Genomic DNA, 19357 nt, shown 5'->3' with positions numbered 1-19357 from the left:
TAAAAGAACTAGAGAAGCAAGAGCAAACACATTCAAAAGCTAGCAGAAGGCAAGAAATAACTAAGATCAGAGCAGAACTGAAGGAGATAGAGACACAAAAAACCCTCCAAAAAATCAATGAATCCAGGAGTTGGTTTTTTGAAAAGATCAACAAAATTGATAGACTGCTAGCAAGACTAATAAAGAAGAAAAGAGAGAAGAATCAAATAGATGCAATAAAAAATGATAAAGGGGATATCACCACCGACCCCACAGAAATACAAACTACCATCAGAGAATACTATAAACACCTCTACACAAATAAACTAGAAAATCTAGAAGAAATGGATAATTTCCTGGACACTTACACTCTCCCAAGACTAAACCAGGAAGAAGCTGAATCCCTGAATAGACCAATAGCAGGCTCTGAAATTGAGGCAATAATTAATAGCCTACCAACCAAAAAAAGTCCAGGACCAGATGGATTCACAGGTGAATTCTAGCATAGGTACAAGGAGGAGCTGGTACCATTCCTTCTGAAACTATTCCAATCAATAGAAAAAGAGGGAATCCTCCCTAACTCATTTTATGAGACCAACATCATCCTGATACCAAAGCCTGGCAGAGACACAACAAAAAAAGAGAATTTTAGACCAATATCCCTGATGAACATCGATGCAAAAATCCTCAATAAAATACTGGCAAACCAGATCCAGCAGCATATCAAAAAGCTTATCCACCATGATCAAATGGGCTTCATCCCTGGGATGCAAGGCTGGTTCAACATACACAAATCAATAAACGTAATCCAGCATATAAACAGAACCAAAGACAAAAACCACATGATTATCTTAATAGATGCAGAAAAGGCTTTTGACAAAATTCAACAGCCCTTCATGCTAAAAACGCTCAATAAATTCGGTATTGATGGAACGTACCTCAAAATAATAAGAGCTATTTATGACAAACCCACAGCCAATATCATACTGAATGGGCAAAAATGGGAAAAATTCCCTTTGAAAGCTGGCACAAGACAGGAATGCTGTCTCTCACCACTCCTATTCAACATAGTGTTGGAAGTTCTGGCTAGGGCAATCAGGTAAGAGAAAGAAATAAAGGGTATTCAGTTAGGAAAAGAAGAAGTCAAATTGTCCCTGTTTGCAGATGACATGATTGTATACTTAGAAAACCCCATTGTCTCAGCCCAAAATCTCCTTAAGCTGATAAGAAACTTCAGCAAAGTCTCAGGATACAAAATCAATGTGCAAAAATCACAAGCATTCTTATACACCAGTAACAGACAAACAGAGAGCCAAATTATGAATGAACTCCCATTCACAATTGCTTCAAAGAGAATAAAATACCTAGGAATCCAACTTACAAGGGATGTAAAGGACCTCTTCAAGGAGAACTACAAACCACTGCTCAGTGAAATAAAAGAGGACACAAACAAATGGAAGAACATACCATGCTCATGGATAGGAAGAATCAATATCGTGAAAATGGCCATACTGCCCAAGGTAATTTATAGATTCAAGGCCATCTCCATCAAGCTACCAATGAATTTCTTCACAGAATTGGAAAAAACTGCTTTAAAGTTCATATGGAACCAAAAAAGAGCCTGCATTGCCAAGACAATCCTAAGTCAAAAGAACAAAGCTGGAGGTATCACGCTACCTGACTTCAAACTATACTACAAGGCTACAGTAACCAAAACAGCATGGTACTGGTACCAAAACAGAGATATAGACCAATGGAACAGAACAGAGTCCTCAGAAATAATACCACACATCTACAGCCATCTGATCTTTGACAAACCTGAGAAAAACAAGAAATGGGGAAAGGATTCCCTATTTAATAAATGGTGCTGGGAAAATTGGCTAGCCATAAGTAGAAAGCTGAAACTGGATCCTTTCCTTACTCCTTATACGAAAATTAATTCAAGATGGATTAGAGACTTAAACGTTAGACCTAATACCATAAAAACCCTAGAAGAAAACCTAGGTAATACCATTCAGGACATAGGCATGGGCAAGGATTTCATGTCTAAAACACCAAAAGCAATGGCAACAAAAGCCAAAATTGACAAATGGGATCTAATTAAACTAAAGAGCTTGTGCACAGCAAAAGAAACTACCATCAGAGTCAACAGGCAACCTACAGAATGGGAGAAAATTTTTGCAATCTACTCATCTGACAAAGGGCTAATATCCAGAACCTACAAAGAACTCAAATTTACAAGAAAAAAACAAACAACCCCATCAAAAAGTGGGCAAAGGATATGAACAGACATTTCTCAAAAGAAGACATTCATACAGCCAACAGACACATGAAAAAATGCTCATCATCACTGGCCATCAGAGAAATGCAAATCAAAACCACAATGAGATACCATCTCACACCAGTTAGAATGGCAATCATTAAAAAGTCAGGAAACAACAGGTGCTGGTGAGGATGTGGAGAAATAGGAACACTTTTACACTGTTGGTGGGATTGTAAACTAGTTCAACCATTATAGAAAACATTATGGCGATTCCTCAAGGATCTAGAACCAGAAGTACCATATGACCCAGCCATCCCATTACTGGGTATATACCCAAAGGATTATAAATCATGCTGCTATAAAGACACATGCACACGTATGTTTATTGCGGCACTATTCACAATAGCAAAGACTTGGAATCAACCCAAATGTCCATCAGTGACAGACTGGATTAAGAAAATGTGGCACATATACACCATGGAATACTATGTGGCCATAAAAAAGGATGAGTTTGTGTCCTTTGTAGGGACATGGATGCAGCTGGAAGCCATCATTCTGAGCAAACTTTTGCAAGGACAGAAAACCAAACACTGCATGTTCTCAATCATAGGTGGGAACTGAACAATGAGATCACTTGGACTCGGGAAGGGGAACATCACACACTGGGGCCTATCATGGGGACGGGGGAGGGGGGAGGGATTGCACTGGAAGTTATACCTGATGTAAATGACGAGTTGATGGGTGCTGATGAGTTGATGGGTATAGCACACCAACATGGTACAAGTATACATATGTAACAAACCTGCATGTTATGCACATGTACCCTAGAACTTAAAGTATAATAATAATAATAATAATTAAAATTAAAAAAAAAAAAAAACCCTCTTCCTTCTTTAAAAAAAAAAAAAGATTTTGAGTCTGGGACCCAGAATTGAGCATCTGCTACATGCCAGACCCTGTCCTAGGCACTTTTGGGTACCTTATCTCAACAACCTGGAAAGTAAGGGAAATTTTATTACTCTTATCTCACAGGTGAGGAAACTGAAGTTTGATGATTTAACTTAATCTAACTAGTAAGTGCCAGACTGAGATTGAATCTGGGTCCACTGACTCAAAGACTCTGGAGAGGGATTACTGTATGTTTTGGGACCACAGAGACCTGTGGATGCTGCTAACTTAACTCTGGGATGTTATTTCCTGTCTTCAGGGCTTCTGTTTCCTCTTTCATTAAGTATGAACCACATTTAGCTAGCACAGTTGTTTTGAGGGTTAATAATCTAATCTATCAAGAGGGTCTTCATCAATGGTATGCCCTTTCTCCTCTTTGCACCTCCTTCTGTTACACAGACAGGCTATATGTAGGTATTTTTACTCTGTAGATTGGCTTGTAGTCTCTCCTTTTGTCTTTCATTTCTCTGTTCTTGGTGCCCTCTGGCCTCGTCCACCTCCTCATCATTCTCTGCAAAGGAGGTCATCACTCCACAGCCCCTCTGTTCATGCGCTTTCACCTTCCTGGACAGCCCCCGACCCACAAAGCCAAAATCCCACCTATCCTTCAAGTCTCTCTTCAAATTGCCCATCTTCCCAGAAGCCTTCCTTGAAAGGTAAGTCTCTTGGTCAAAAAGCACGGCACACAACTGTAATCCCAGCACTTTAGGAGGCTGAGGCGGGCAGATCACCTGAGGTCAGGAGTTCAAGACAGCCTGGCCAACGTGGTGAAACCCAGTCTCTACTAACAATACAAAAAAAAAATTAGCCAGGCGTAGTAGCACATGACTGTAATCCAAGCTACTTGAGAGGCTGAGGCACTAGAATTGCTTGAACCTGGGAGGTGGAGGTTGCAGGGAGAAGAGATTGCGCCACTGTACTCCAGCCTGGGTGACAGAGCGAGACTCCGTCTGAAAAAAAAAAGGCACATAAAATGATAACAGCACGGGATACTCACTGTGTCGCAGGCATACTTCCCATCTCTCACTATTACTTTAATGGGTCACAATTTACCAGGGGCAGGGACAGAACTCAGGAGCACAGGAGAAGCCTCCTACAAGCCTGTGCAACCTAAAGATCAGCGGAGGTCCCCACCATCCTCCGGGAAAATAAGATCTCACCTTTAAAACTTTCTTTGGCTCATATACATACTGTCACTCCTTAATACTGTTTTACAATCCAAGGACACAGAGGGCATTACAGAAAAATAAATTGCATGGCAATAATAGCTCTGCCCACAAGTACCGATACAACAGTTCTGCACTGTGGGCTGGAAGTCAATCATTTTTTCCTCTGGGCTAGAGGACTATCTCCACTCCCATTGACTACAATACCATACAGCTTCGAAGTTGAAGGCTAGTTCGGCACTGATTATATATGTCTGTATAGAGGGATTTTCACATTTGTCTCTAAATTATGAATGTTCTAACACTGACTGCAGATTTATGGTGATAGCAAATGGCATGACTTATTTAAATGGCTCTCACTTTATGACTTATTGTGTTGTCTGAATTTGTCTGAAAGTCTGGAACATACAGACGTCGAGTAATAAAACTTCCCGTAGGCCCTGGAATGCCTCTGTGAAATTATTTAATTGGGCAGCCTGGCTCCGCCAACAGGAGGGCCAGTTAAAAATATCTGAACACAGAGGCAGCCGTTGTCTGTCTCTAGGTTCAAAGAAGATTGTGTTCCTGATTGACAGCTGTCGTCCAGTTCGATCCCCACTCTGCAAGACTCCGACCAGATTAATCCCTTAGTACTTGGAGGCCTGATGAATCAAGTGGGCAGTATCCAGTCCTTCTCGCCAGATCCATGTACACAAGATCTAGATGAGATATCCTGGGGGACATCTCAAGTCGGAGCCCTGGCCCTCAGCCCAAGAAAGCCATGTTCCATGTGACTGCTTCTGCCCACATCTTCCCTAAAAAAGACATGATAAGAACTTCCTCCAGGTTTGCAGGCCCAGATGAGGGATAGTGAGAAGCTCTTCTCAGTAGCTGTCACACGCAGGGAAACAGGGAATATCACCATCACACCCTGCTAACTTGGCACACACGACGTCACCAAACTGTGCTCCGTGCAGCACAAAAACAACTCAGAAACATCCCCTGCCGGGTAGGAGTTAGCAGTCTAAAAGGACCGCACCGAAATGGCCTGGAAACAGAACAGATTTGGTATGGGGGAGACTCGGCAATCCTGTAGCATGAATGAAACACAACTGGGAGGCTCAGTGTGGGAGCAGAAACAGAGATTGTGTTGGATAAGCTGGAGATAGGACAAAAGAGGATATAGGGAGGTGGATGAAAAAGCTTTGGGAAAGTCTGATAAGGCCCCACCGGATGTGGTGGCCAACAGGAACTGTGGAGGTTCTCACGGCATCTGCTATTAGGTCCCTCCCTGGGGCTCACCAGGGATACAACTGCCCTTGTCTGAGATGACAACCACTAAGCTCTCCACACGCTCCTTGGATTTCCCAAGGTCAGGAATCATAGAGTTAAAAAGATGTGTGTGTGTGTGTGTGTGTGTGTGTGTGTGTGTGTGTGTGTGTAGTGTGTGGTGTGTGTGTTGGTTTTCAGCTCTGTCTGTTGAAAGGACCTAGAGGCAAAGCAAAGACACCCCAAGAGCAACGGGGACACCTCCCTTACATCTTGGTTTCTAACAACATTCCCCACTCAGCAGGGCTTCCTGGAGTCACGCAGATTCCAGCATGGGGCAGGGAAGATTAAAAGATGAGCGTGAAGCACCTTGTTATGCCAAAAGGAAGAAAGTGCTCAAAAAAAAAAAAAAAAAAAATGACAGAGGCATGCCAAAGGGACACAGGAGCCAGCTTGAAGGAGCTCCTACAGGCCAATCCAGAGCAATTTTAACACTGAAAATAATTAATACATGGAAGATGAAATACAGACCACTGGAAAAAACAGGCATCCATGTCCAGATTGAGAAGATGACTGATAGATAGAGAGATAGACAGACAGACAGACTGACAGGATATTTGCAAGTCTTAAAGTATCTCCCCACAGATTGCAAGGGAAAGCTCATAGTGACTCTACAGCAGAGACATTTGACAACAGCTTGACCAGGGAATCAACGTGCACATCACCAATGGGGGGAGGCTGGACAAGATCGTGCTTCTGTGTGTGCTGTGATTCCATGAGAAAAACCACATGGCACCTGCCCAGGAGGCTAAGTGGAGATGCACAGCTGAAGCTCCTCAGGAAGGAACATCAACCCCAATGGAGGGTCATTCTGTTTATGGAGGGCCATTCTGTTTCAAAAAGCAGGAGGCTGTGTTCTTCAAAAATGCCCATGTCAGAAAAGACAAAGAAAACTAACTCATTGTTCCAGATTAAAGGAGACTAAAGAGATATGACAATGAAATGCAATGTGTGATTCTAAACTAGGTCTGTACTGAGTGCCCCACCCTGGCACCCCAAAAGAGCTGTAAAGAACATTGCTCAGTCAACTGACAAAATTGGAATATGGACGTTAAATTACTGTAGCAATGTTAAGTTTCCTAAGGTTGAAAACTGTACTGTGGTTATGTACGTAAATGCCCGTACTCTAAGGAAATACATACTGAAGTTTTAGGGGTAACGAGGCATGAAGTCTGCAACTCAGTCTCACATGAAGGGCAGGGAGGGAGGAAGGAAGAGACAGGGAAAGGGAGGGAATGATAAAACACATGAACAAATGTTATCAATAGGTTAATCTGAGCAATGGGTATACAGGTGTTCTCTTATGTAGCTTTGAAATTATTTCAAAATAAGAAGCTAAGAAAATAAACAAACTTAGGAGGAAATACAGTGGGCCAGGTTTCTCACTCTCAGATAAAAGAAACTAAAAAATGGAAAACTGGCCGGGCGCAGTGGCTCACGCCTGTAATCTCAGTACTTTGGGAGACCAAGGTGGATGGATCACGAGGTCAGGAGTTCAAGACCACCTGGCCAAGATGGTGAAACCCCATCTCTACTAAAAATACAAAAAAAAAAAAAAAAAAAAAAGTTAGCCAGGTGCAGTGGCAGGCGCCTACAATCCCAGCTACTCGGGAAGCTCAAGCAGGAGAATCCCTTGAACCTGGGAGGCGGAGGTTGCAGTGAGCCGAGATCATGCCACCACACTCGAGCCTGGGTGACAGAGTGAGACTCCGTCTCAAAAAAAAAAAAAAAAAAAAAAAAAAAAAAAAAAGGAAAACTAGAAAACTCTGTGGTATTGGGCTGAAATTGTAGGTTCAGTGTGAACTCATGGTGAGATAGAGACAGAGATAGATAAAAAGATAAAGCGACGTACCTAGCTACATAAAAATGTGCATGGAGGGTGTGTATAGGCAATACATGCATTTCCTCACTCTCTTCACTAGGGAATGCTAGAATCAATGACACTCTAGGAAGAAGTGGGCATACCTGACACCCAGATCCTATCTCCTCAATACTGTGCTCCGCTGGAAGGAACCAAAGATCCTTGGAGAAATGGCTAATCCAAGGCTGGAGCAGAGAAAGTGCAAGATGAGCCCGGAGTACATTGTGCCTTGTGGAAAGCAATGAATGATGACGCAAATGTCAACAGAAACCACTGCTGGAAGGAACTCCCACTGGCCGTATATGGAACAATTTGAGCATAAAAACAAATTATGATAACAGATACAATCGGTTAAGTAGGAATCCATGATGAGTTCATACTCATCTAAATAAACAAAAATAAATAAAAAGACATCTCTTTACAGTAGAATGCCAACCAATAAATGCAGGAGCCATTGAATTAGAAAAAAATAGCCATTTCACAAACAATAATAAATGATTCAGGCAAAAATTATCACTGGATGCTAAATCTAGCGTATGAAAGCTTGAGAAATAGAATAGCTACCTAAATTTAAAGCATCTCCCTGAAAAATATGTAGTAATTATATGGTAAAAAACAGTAACTTTCAATGGAGAAACCTGACAGACACTACCTTAAGCAAGTGATCGAATCTATCATGCTCAGTGTAACGGGACAAACCAACATCAGAGTCCTCCAGATATGACACGTTGAGAAGACACGTCATTGCTTTTGTGGTATTCCTGCCAAAAATGCATAATTTCAATGTAACCAGGAAGAAATATAAGCCAACTCAAACTGAGAAACAGTCTGCAAAATAACTGGCCTGTACTCTTCAAAAACACTCAGACGATGAACGTCGAAGACTGAGGACCTACTCCAGATTAAAGGCGCCCATAGAGACATCATATTAAGATGCAACATGTGAACGTGGATTGGACTCCAGGGTTTTTTTGTTTGTTGTTTTGGCTATAAAAGACATTATTGGAACCACTAACAAAATATGAACATGGTCTTCAGATTACATAATAGTATTGTATCAATGGCAATATCCTGATTTTAATGATTATGTTATGGTCATATAAATGTTCTTATTCTTAGGAAACACACTGAAATATTTAGGTACAAACAGGCATAATGACAGCAACTTGCTCTCAAGTGGTTTAGAAAAACAGTGAGTATATTTTTAGAGACAAAATTAGAAAGAAAATGTGTTAAAATGTTAACGATTAGAGAATCTGAGAGAATGGTAGACTGTATTATTCCTGCAACTTTTCTGTAAGTCTAAAATTATTTCAAATTAAAAAATACTTTTGCTGACTAAAAATGGAGGACAGATAAACAGCTGTCACGGATGGAATCTTAATGGTGGCTTTGGCTTTGGTGCAGGGCCCACCTTCGTGGTAGGAGAGGGATGTGTGCCGAAGGCCAGATGAGGTAGTTCTAGCTCCAGGAGTGGGCTCTGCCTTTTGCCATGTTACTCCTCCCTCTGGCCTCCCCAATAACCAAGGGTGTTATATATCAGGCCTTCCCAGTAAGTATTCTAATTACTACTAGTACTTTCCACTGCCTTGTTGAGAGGAGTCAGACACTCTTGGGACAAAATTAAAAGCCAGTAACACAGGACTCTCTTAATGCCCATTGTCAGGTTTGCCCTGGGGAGCCTGCTAATCTCTATGCCCTAAAGGCGCCCTAGCCGATCACTTCCTATCGAAATGAATGCAGCTCTTCTTTGCCAAGGGAGAAGGCACCTACAGAGTCCTTTGACATGGTGCCTCTACCTTCTGCTAGATAAAGCCACATGTAAATAGGATGGCTAATTGTTCTACAGTGAAGAAGTACTGTGCAGTTAGGAACAAAAGTGAAGATGAAAAGCTATCTGGTTTGGGGTGATGAGTCTTTGGGAGAACACATCAGACCAGGGCAGGTATACACAGTCATTAACATCGCCCTTGGGCTCAGTCCCACCTGGAAGGGAAGTCCTGGGTAAGGCCCAGTACGGCATCTATTTCCGACCTAGAAAGCCTCTCCCAGAATCCAACCCCAACTTACGGCAGAAGTCATAGGTCCGCCAGGGCCCCACCTCCACATCGGCATTCTTGCAGGCGCTTGCATACCGGGCCACAGAGTCACAGAGCTCTGACTCATTGCCCCCACTCTGGCACAGGCGGAAGAGGCAGGTGCGGTAGTAGGCAGTGACGTTCACCACCCCATGGCACTCCAGGAAGGAGCTGTTGGAGGGGTCGTTGATGATGCCACACCTGGAGCGGCTTCGATAGAACTTGAGCAGCTCGGAGTCATTGTTGCAGGCCTTCAGCAGGTCCCCACACTCCCCGTTGCAGATCTCCTCGAAAGTTGTCCAGCTTTCCAGGAACACTGCCAGGTTGTCTGTGCACTTGCCATTGGGGAGACAGAACTCGTCACTGATGTTGGCGTTGAAGAAGCCGCATAAGCCCCCCGTGCAGTTGAAGTATGTGGTGGACAGCCGGATGTACAACAGACCTATGTCTGAGTACTGGACAGTCACCACGCCCCTGGACTCCACTGTCGTACTGTTTTTGTTTCGATAAATTTCCAGCTTCCCCGAAGGATGGAAAAAAGGCAATTCCACTTCCTGACCATTCAACTGAAAAAGCAAATCATTCTTATCATTTCCAGGGACACACAGAGGACTCCCCATTTCCTAGGCTGTGGGATAAAGACATGGTCTGCCCTATTGCTAGCCTTTTGAGAGAGGTCAAGAAGCTGATGGAACCCACACATTTCTTTCTTTTTGGATTCCCCTGATTAGACCCATTTGCTGTTTATATGTATGTTCTGGACCCAAAGCTAGCCCATAACAAACTAAACTGAAAGGTGAGCAAAAATCGCCTTAGATACGTGGCTCCCTCCTGCTGCCTGGCATCTCTGTTTTGGTACCTTTCAAAACAATTCCCCTCCTTTCCCGCCTTTCTGGCTCCTTTTCTCTTCCAATCTTACTTTTCCTGTGTCCCAGCTCCTCCAGGGCACATAGGATATCTCTAATGATCTAGGTGTCCATTCATCTATCTACTTCCTACTAGTCTATTAGCAAATAAATCTCTGCCAATGTGGCAATGGGAATAAAAACACATCCCTTCCAGTTTGTGGATGTGTATTTTATTATCTCCTTGGGCAGTACCGTGTTGGCTTTTGTTTTCCAAACTAGACTTCAGGTGACATAAAATGCATATTGCATCCCAGTTCTGCAACAATTAGCTGTGGGACCTTCACTTACCCTCTTAGTATCTTCATGTGAAATGAGGAGCTGCACTCGATAATTCTCAAGATTCCTTCTAGAGCTAAGGATCTATGAGTCTGGGTGCCTAATGATGGGTTTTTCAGAGCAGGTCAGAGGGGTGGGAGTCGCCCCTTACATCGTCCCACATAGACTGGCATCTACAGGCAGGGGAGTTAGTAGGGTGCAAGGGTTAAGAGCACAGATTCCGGAGCCAGCCAGGCGGGTGTGAATCCCCCTTCACAGTTATGTGTCCCTGTGGAAGTTACTTAGCCTGTCTGCTCCTCAGCTTTCTCATCTATAAAATGAGGATCATAAGATGAAGTGTGATACTGCTTATAAGGAGCTTAGAATAGTGCTTGGCACATAGTAAGTGTTCTGTAAGTATTTGCTATTCCGGAGAGCTGGTCCTGCTCTAATTGGAGAAATCCCAGCTGCATGCCATTTCTCCACCTGATAAGTCTTATTTGGTGCAGATCATTAGAAAACACTCCTGGTTGCAGCCATCTTCTTCCCAAAATCCACTCATAGCAGAGGCAGATCCTCCTCCTGGCTAGACGTACCAGGAACCCCTCCAAAGGAGCAAGGAGCCTTACCTTGACTTCCGAAGCCCCGATGCCTCCTATCTTGACCTCCTGGTTGGCCACCAGGATCCGAAGTCCCCGCAGCCAAGCAGGTCCTGCATCAGGCTTCTTCTTGTTGATGTCGATTTCCAAGTACTCTGGGCGCTCAGGGCAGGTCTTCAGGAGGGTGTAGGAGAACTCGGAGGGGAAGGCGTAGGCGGCGCCATCAAAGGTGTGCAGCACCTCGTTCTGGCTGAGCAGGCACACGGTCTCCCGCTTAGGGAAGCAGCCCTGGTAGCCGTCCTCCACGGCGCACACCTCCCCGCTGCTGCAGGTCTTGTTGAAGCAGTAGATGTCCCCACCCTCCTCGCACAGGCACTGCACCGTGCAGTTGGCCGTGGCCCAGAAGAACTCCCCCATGGTGTAGTAGTGGCCATTGAAGTCGCAGCCGCACTTGTGCAGCGGGACGCACTGGCTGGTGCTGAGGACGAAGCCCTGGTTGCACTCGCAGCCCTCCGTGCACGGCGTGGCGCAGTTCTGCGAGGCCGTCAGGTCGGAGCACGTGTCGGGGCAGCTGCTGGTGCACACGGAGTAGTGGCTGAAGCTCGGGCACTGCACCGTGGACACTGACGCGGGGAAAGGAAAAGAGCCGATAACAAGGTGAATGGACCCCGACTGCCAGCCGGCCAGAATCTTAACGCTCCTCCTGGATCATTTAGTTCCTAGAGTGAGGGTCAAGCGGCCACTCGGGGAAGAGAGAATTGAGGTTGTATCTGTAAAACCCAGCTCAGTGACTCTCCTAATAACTACTGAGCAGCGTGATTGGACTGTGAACTTCTATTGGAATTTGATCATCTTGACTAAAATTAAACTTTCAGGATGCCATCCTTTCTAGACTACTGATTACCCAATATAGGTTTATTATTTGGTGATCCACACTATCGAGATGTTTTAAGACCTTCCACTGATGGACATATAAATTGATCTGATTTTAAAGAGCATGGCCCATTCTTAGAAGGAAATAAATCCAATTTTCAGGAGAAATGAAAAATGTAACCATTAGAGGAGTAATTTGAAAACGTCAAATTTGTAACAGGGAGGTACTTAAAATACCTAAGTGTGACCAAGGAAGATTGTGGGGATGAATTCCCTGGGATTTTAAAAATAAGAAAGAACCTTGGCTATCTCCAAAAATTCAAAGAATTTGTGTGGCTATTTCTCCAGGAGACTAGGCAAGATGTCTTCTAAAGGCCCTTCTTGCCTCAGAAATCTTCGGTTTAATAACATCTGGGCCTACATAAATGTTTGAGTCTGGTTGAATCCAACAAGCAGGGGCTCAGGGGCCTAGTAAACTAGCTCTCTGAATTAAATAGAGTCCATTGCACCAGAATAAGAGAGAGAAAAGAAAGAGAAATGTAGAGGATGGTAAAGTAGTGACACTAGAAAATATCTATCTGTAGCCATTGTAACATTTGAGTTAGATAATTTGGATGCTCTTGGCTTATATAAGGATAAAGAGAAGCCATATTCAGTCTCAACTTGAATCCGAATATGGATGCTCTGGTCATAAGAGAGGCTGGTCAGTCACACAGCAAGAATACAGTTGCTTGTATTGTAGTTTGACCAAAACTCTTAAGAATTGAATCTGATACGTGATGGTTTATGTGACTCCAACTTATACTGATAGGAAGAATTCTCCCCCTAGCCTTGGAACTTAAAGAAACCTTTACATCTTCTCACCTCTCTAGTACTCTCAAATGCATGGATTACAATCTTCTATTTACACATATGGAGAAAACCAAGGACTAAGAAGGAAACGAAATCTATTTGTTTTTAAACTGTGTATAACTAGCAAAAGAAATAAATATTTAAGTGGGATACAAGGAAAAAATAATGAGACAACTAAATGGTAGAAAATGCTTAATCCAAAAGTGTAATTCAAAAGAGCCAGGATTTCCCTCAAAGTTGGGGCTTTTCCTAACCACTCTTAACATTTAAGAAAAAGGGCTTCTTTACTCATATGCTGTACTGCTCATCTGCAGCAGTAGCAGGGCAAAAACCCTACAGGGTCTAACAGTGAAGAAGAAAGTGCCAAGGAACAATTGCTGCAGGTTCCATGTGGGAGGGGAGCTGTTTTCCCAAGGGCTAGTTTTGATGACCCAGGCCCACAACTGCATTAACTCAACAGCCTAAAAAGTAGCCACCTCCCCCTCTGGACACCCCACCTCCTCACTCAACTCCGGAGCTGCCATCCCCTGCTAAGGGACTTCTTGCCATGCCTTCCATGTTTCCAGACCAGGTATGTTCATCAATGGGTTCTTGTTTCCTGGCTGTGCTATTAGGTGGGGGCAAAAGCAAAGATCCTTTCACAATTCGTTCTTTGTAATTTGTGCAATTTCAACCTCCCCTTCATTCTTGGGTCACAAGCCTTAACAAGGACATTTGGAGGAGCCCCCAAAGCCTATCCCTGCCCCCTACACAAGAGAGACCTGTCATGGGGATGGGATGCCAGCTTACCACACCCAGTCTGGGTTCGCCAGTCTCCAATTGGAATGCCAAGGGCTTGGCACACAAGAGCGTAGGCCTGGATGGCTTGGCAGAGGAGCGTGCCATTGTCCCTCACACTGCACAGGTCATACACGCAGCTGTGCACAAAAGCAGTGGGGTCCACAACAGTGCCACACTCCCACAGGGGCCCATCTGTCTTGTTGAGGAAGCCGCAGTAGTCAGAGCCAAAGTAGAGGGCTTCAGTGGCAGCGTCACATTGGGTGCAGTTGTCCACGCAGCCGGAGTCGCACTTCCAGTCCGCGTGGTACACACGCCAGCTCTCTCCCAGATCCAGGACAGACATGGCTGGCCTGCCATCCGGGCGGAGGAAGTCATCCAGTGGGTTTTTATTATAGTTTCCACAGAGTCCACAGGTGGAGTTTATATAGGAGCCTGGGATGGAAATGGAGGCGTAGTGCTGGCCATCAAAAGTCACTAAGAGCCCAAAATCTGTTTCCACAGCAGTAGACATGCCACTCTGGTAGATTTTGACTGTCCCCAAGTCTAAGGTGACGGGCAAAGAAGTCACTAGGTCATTAACCTGCCAACAACAGTAATAGTGAAAGGCAGGTGAGCAGGCGCCCGGGCACTGGGTTCCAGCAGAGATCAGGAAAGGAAGGCAAAGCAACTCCACACTGCAGAAAGAAGCCACCTAAATGGTCCAGGCTCCAGTGGGCTTCCCTCTGGTTAAGACAAAGGCCCAGGGGAAAATGGAGAGAGCTGCTTGTGGGCTAGCCCAAGCACTGTGTATATGGGCTGTGGTTGCTGTGGCATACCGAGTGCCACTACAGACTCCTCTGGGGACCGTCTGGTTGTCAACCTTTCCTGGCTGGCTCTTGGCTAGCTTCAAATCTTTTCTTCAAAGACCTGTCACCTCCCTTTTCCTCTGCATTCCTCTAAATATCCATTCTTTAAGTCTCAGCTTAAGTCATGCATTTTCCAGGACCCCCTTCCTGCCTTTAGTTCTCCCGACCCCACTCTCAGCTTGAGTGTGTGCTGGGTCCACTGCTGGACACCATTTAGCTTTGAGCCTGTCCTGATGTAGTATTCTCCAAGTGTTGTACTCTGTAACTTCCGTGTATCAGAACTACGTCATGTAACCATTCAACAACACATTTAAACACCTGCTAGGTACCAAGCACTATGTCAGGAACTGAGATGTAAAGGGTTAAAAAACATAATTGCCCCTGCCCCTCAAGGAGCCCTCAGTCTGCTGAAGAAGAGGGACATGCATTGATACTTACAGCACACTCTTTAACTGTGAGTCAATAGAGGATGCAATGGGAGAACAGTAAATGAACGTTGAATCCAGCGTAGGGGAATCACGTAAAGTTTTTAGAATCAGTTAAGTCTAACCTGGGTCTTTAAAGATAAACAGAAGTGGCCAAAGGAAGAGTCGGGGAAGGGCAGAGAAATCCAAGACAAGAGAGCAGGAGGGTGAGGAACAGCTGGGTGAGGTTGGGGGGCAGACACTGAGGTGTTACTGGACTACAGAGGGAAGAGATGGCTGAAAATGAGGCTGGAGGTACAGGCAAGGTCTATTCATTCTACAAGTATGTATTTAGGCCTTTCTGTGTACCTAGCACTGTTCTAAGAGTTGGGGATTAGCAGCAAGTGAAATGAACAAAAATCTCTGCCTCATGGAACTTGTATTTTAGCTAGGGAGACCAACAACAAGCAAAATAAATGAGTAAAACATTTATGTCAGATGAGTGTTAATGCAGAAAAATAAAGAGTAGGAAATACTTTTTTAAAAAGTGCTAAGGCACATATGTTTATTGCGGCACTATTCACAATAGCAAAGACTTGGAATCAACCCAAATGTCTATCAATGACAGACTGGATTAAGAAAATGTGGCACATATACACCATGGAATACTAAGCAGCCATAAAAAAGGATGAGTTCGTGTCCTTTGTAGGGACATGGATGCAGCTGGAAACCACCATTCTCAGCAAACTATCGCAAGAACAGAAAACCAAACACTGCATGTTCTCACTCATAGGTGGCAATTGAACAATGAGAACACTTGGACACAGGAAGGGGATCATCACACACTGGGGCCTGTTGTGGGGTGAGGGGAGGGGGGAGGGATAGCATTAGGAGATAGACCTAATGTAAATGACGAGTTAATGGGTGCAGCACACCATGGCACATGTATACATATGTAACAAACCTGCATGTTGTGTACATGTACCCTAGAACTTAAAGTATAATAAAATAAATAAATAAATAAATAGTGCTAAGGAAAAGGGTTTCTAATTTTAAATAGGGTGGTCAGGCAAGACCTCCTTGGGAAGGAGACATCTGAGATAAGGAAGCAAGCCATGTGGTTATCTGGGGTGAGACTGGCTCTTGAGGAGGGAACAGCAGCCCTAGGTTGGGAGCATACCTGGGTGCTCCCAGGATTACAAGGGGTGTGGGGGACAGTGTGGCTGGAGAGAGACAGCAGGAGAGGGCAGCAACAGATGACGTCAGAGTAAGAAGAGCAGCCAGAACAAGCAGGGCCTGTCGGCCATTGTAAAGACTTTGGCTTTGGCTCTGAGCAAGATGGACAGCCCAGGGAGTGTTTAAAGCAAAGGGTCGGCATGATCTGACTTCTGCTTTAAAAGAATCGCTCTGGCTTCTGTGCTGAGAACAGATTTTGGAGGGCCTTTTAAGCCAACGTTAAAAACAAAACAAAAGTTGGATTTCTATTCTGTAGGGAGAGCCCCTGAAGGCTCTTAAGCAAGGGAATGACATCATCAGATTTGTGTTTTAGAAAGCCCCTTCTGGCTAGCATGAAGAACTTGAAGGAAGTTGAGATTAGAAACAGAGAAGCCAGACAGGCAACTGCTGCAGGAGTCCAGGGAGGTGATGAGGCTGAGAGCCTAAACTAGCTGCAGACATGAGAGGGAGGGATGAGCTTATAGAACACACACAGCTGGATGTGGTGGTTTTGCAATGGGGCATGAGAAAGGAGGGAAGAATCAAGAGTGAGCCCCAGGCATCCAGTACGGGTGAGTAAGTGGCTTGATAAGCTTCAAAGAGAGAGTTAATTTTCTTTTTCACACTCACCATGCCTAGCACCTACAGACACTCATGCTCATGGGCTGGGATAGAATAACTTGTCTTAGAACAGCCCTCAGTGGGCTTGACTCTAAGTGCACATAAACTTTCCAGGGTGTCCTAGACCCACACTGATTTCTGGCACATGAGAAAAACAAGGGTCTTACCTGTCATCATTGTAGCTACTTTCTGAGTTGTCTGGGAGATGAGATGATGGTTTGAGTATCCCTTCCAACATTTACTGTAGCAGATGTCACATGCATCTCTCTGTCTTAACTACAATGTAGGCTTTTGCTAGAATGTACTTCAAAACTCTTCCAGCCTCTACCAATTACCCAAAGCTGCTAGCACTTTTTTTTTTTTTTTTTTTTGAGACAGGGTCTTGCTCTGTCTTCCAGGCTGGAGTGCAGTGGCACAAACATGGCTTACTGCAGCCTCAACTTCCCTGGCTCCAGTGATTCTCCCACCTCAGCCTCCTGAGTAGCTGGGACTACAGGTGCATGCCACAACACCTGGCTATTTTGGTGTGTATATATATATATATAATTATTTTTTTTGGAGAGACAGGCTTTCGCCATGCTGCCCAGGCTGGTCTTGAACTCCTGAGCTCAAGCAATCTGCCCTCCTTGGCCTCCCAAAGTGGTGGGATTATAGGTGTGAGCCACTGTGCCCAGACTGCTACCACATTTTTAGGTATTTATTACAGCAGCACCCCACTCCTGGTACCAATCTTCTGTTTTAATCTGTTTGGGCTGCTAGAACAAAATACCACAAACTGGGTAGCTTATAAACAACTGAAATTTATTTCTCACAGTTCTGGAGGCTGGGAAGTCTAAGGTCAGGGGGCTAGCAGATTCATTGTCTGGCAAGAGCCCACTTTCTGGTTCATAAATGGCACCTTCCAGCTGTGTTCACATGTGGTGAAAGAAGAAATGAGCTCCCTCTGGCCTCCTAAGAGCACTAATCCCATTCATAAGGGCTCCACCCTCATGACCTAATCACCTCCTCAAGGTCCCACCTCCTTATACCATCGCCTTAGGAGTTAGAATTTCAACGTATGAATTTTGAGGGGACACAGATATTTAGATCATAGCAATGGGGGAAGGGAATAAGAAAATAAGCTTGAGAAATAAACCATCCTGCAGAGAACTAGAAGTGGAAAGAAAAACCAAGGACTTGATTAATTTATTCTTATCTCCTAGGTAGAGGGTTAGCCAAATCTTACTAGCTAACCTTGCCTACAATATGGTTTTTCCTACCATAAGAGAAAAGGGAGAGAAGAACCATGTTACAGGGAAGGTCAGCTAGTAAGAGTGCTGAACACTTATCCATTGTTCTGTGCTGGTAAATGGAAGGGGAAATCTTCCCCAATGTTGGTATAATTATGAATATCAAATACGTCAACTGCTGAGTGGGCTCCTCTGTTCTTACTTAAGCTCCTGCTAACAAGGGGCACAGTCTTATTGTGTCCCAAAGCAGAAGCCATGGGGTAGGCTGGCTCTGGATATTTCTACAGTCCCCCCACCATCACAACCCCCAGGACCCCAGTTTCCCTGCCTCTGTTCTTGTCACACTCAGGCTAACCTGACACCTGGGTGACTGTGGGTGTCAGTAATGTTCCAGTTCATACCTTTTTTTTCTGGCATACGTGTTCATTTATTGCACCCCCTTTCACTCTCACTATGGAGTCATTGTCCTTGTGTCCCACAGTGCTTAGAGAAGGAGATCCCAGAGAACTCTTGCCCCCAAGTGTAATTCCTTGTTTCATTCCTCTGATCCTGTCCTCAACCTATGGTTAGCAGACAGCTGATAAGCCTCGCCTGTTTGCTTGCTTTTCTTCTGCCTGCGTTCTGGCCATTTCCCTCTTCCACAGTACCTCTCCCAGGATATAGATGGGGGCAGGGGGAGGAGAGAGAAGTGGAGTCACAGAGGCATAGGTCTTGGAACTGAAAGAAAGTTCCATGGGAATGGTCATAGGGAGCCAGCATGCACCGAGCACGTACTGTGTGCCAGACTTTGTACTGGACATTGCCCTGTGGCTATTCTATTTAATTCTCATAACAGTCTTAGGAGGTCCTTATCATTTTCTCCTTTTACAGATGAGGAAATTGAGGATCGGGGCTGGTATGACTTGCAAGTGACAGAGCCTGAGTCCTCCTAGTCGAGCTCCAAAGCCAGGTTTTCTCCACTTCTCCCTGCTGCCTGTATACCAGTGCTGAGGACAGGCCGCCAGGGCCAGCAACAGCCCAGGAGCCCTACCTCCTAGAGGGCCCCGTCTCACAGACAAAGAAAACGGAGCTCAAACAGGCCACTCAGCTGGCGGTGGTGGCGTAGGGATTTGAACAGGTCCAGCCCCAGAGCTCAAGCTGCTCATTGCCGTGGGCTGCTTGGCCTTGGCTCCC

At 44.8% G+C, this 19357-nt stretch overlaps 1 protein-coding gene across 3 annotated transcripts in view; it reads right to left on the bottom strand.

Annotated features, from left to right (window-relative positions):
* Positions 1-19357, bottom strand: part of LOC103248666 (tubulin-specific chaperone cofactor E-like protein) — a 165423-nt gene that overhangs the window by 51014 nt on the left and 95052 nt on the right. For all 3 annotated transcript variants that reach the window (XM_038005084.2, XM_008021233.3, XM_008021232.3), the window contains 3 exons: positions 13880-14450; positions 11396-11988; positions 9596-10169 (listed from right to left, as the gene is read on the bottom strand). In XM_038005084.2, coding sequence (XP_037861012.2) covers positions 9596-10169; positions 11396-11988; positions 13880-14450 — 1738 coding nt within the window. The remainder of the gene's footprint in view (positions 1-9595; positions 10170-11395; positions 11989-13879; positions 14451-19357) is intronic.

Source organism: Chlorocebus sabaeus, chromosome 1, assembly GCF_047675955.1.
Source record: "Chlorocebus sabaeus isolate Y175 chromosome 1, mChlSab1.0.hap1, whole genome shotgun sequence".
In the NCBI taxonomy this organism is placed as follows: domain Eukaryota; kingdom Metazoa; phylum Chordata; class Mammalia; order Primates; family Cercopithecidae; genus Chlorocebus; species Chlorocebus sabaeus.
The sequence above is the reverse complement of the archived record's forward strand: the minus strand, read 5'-3'. Positions and strand labels throughout refer to the sequence as shown.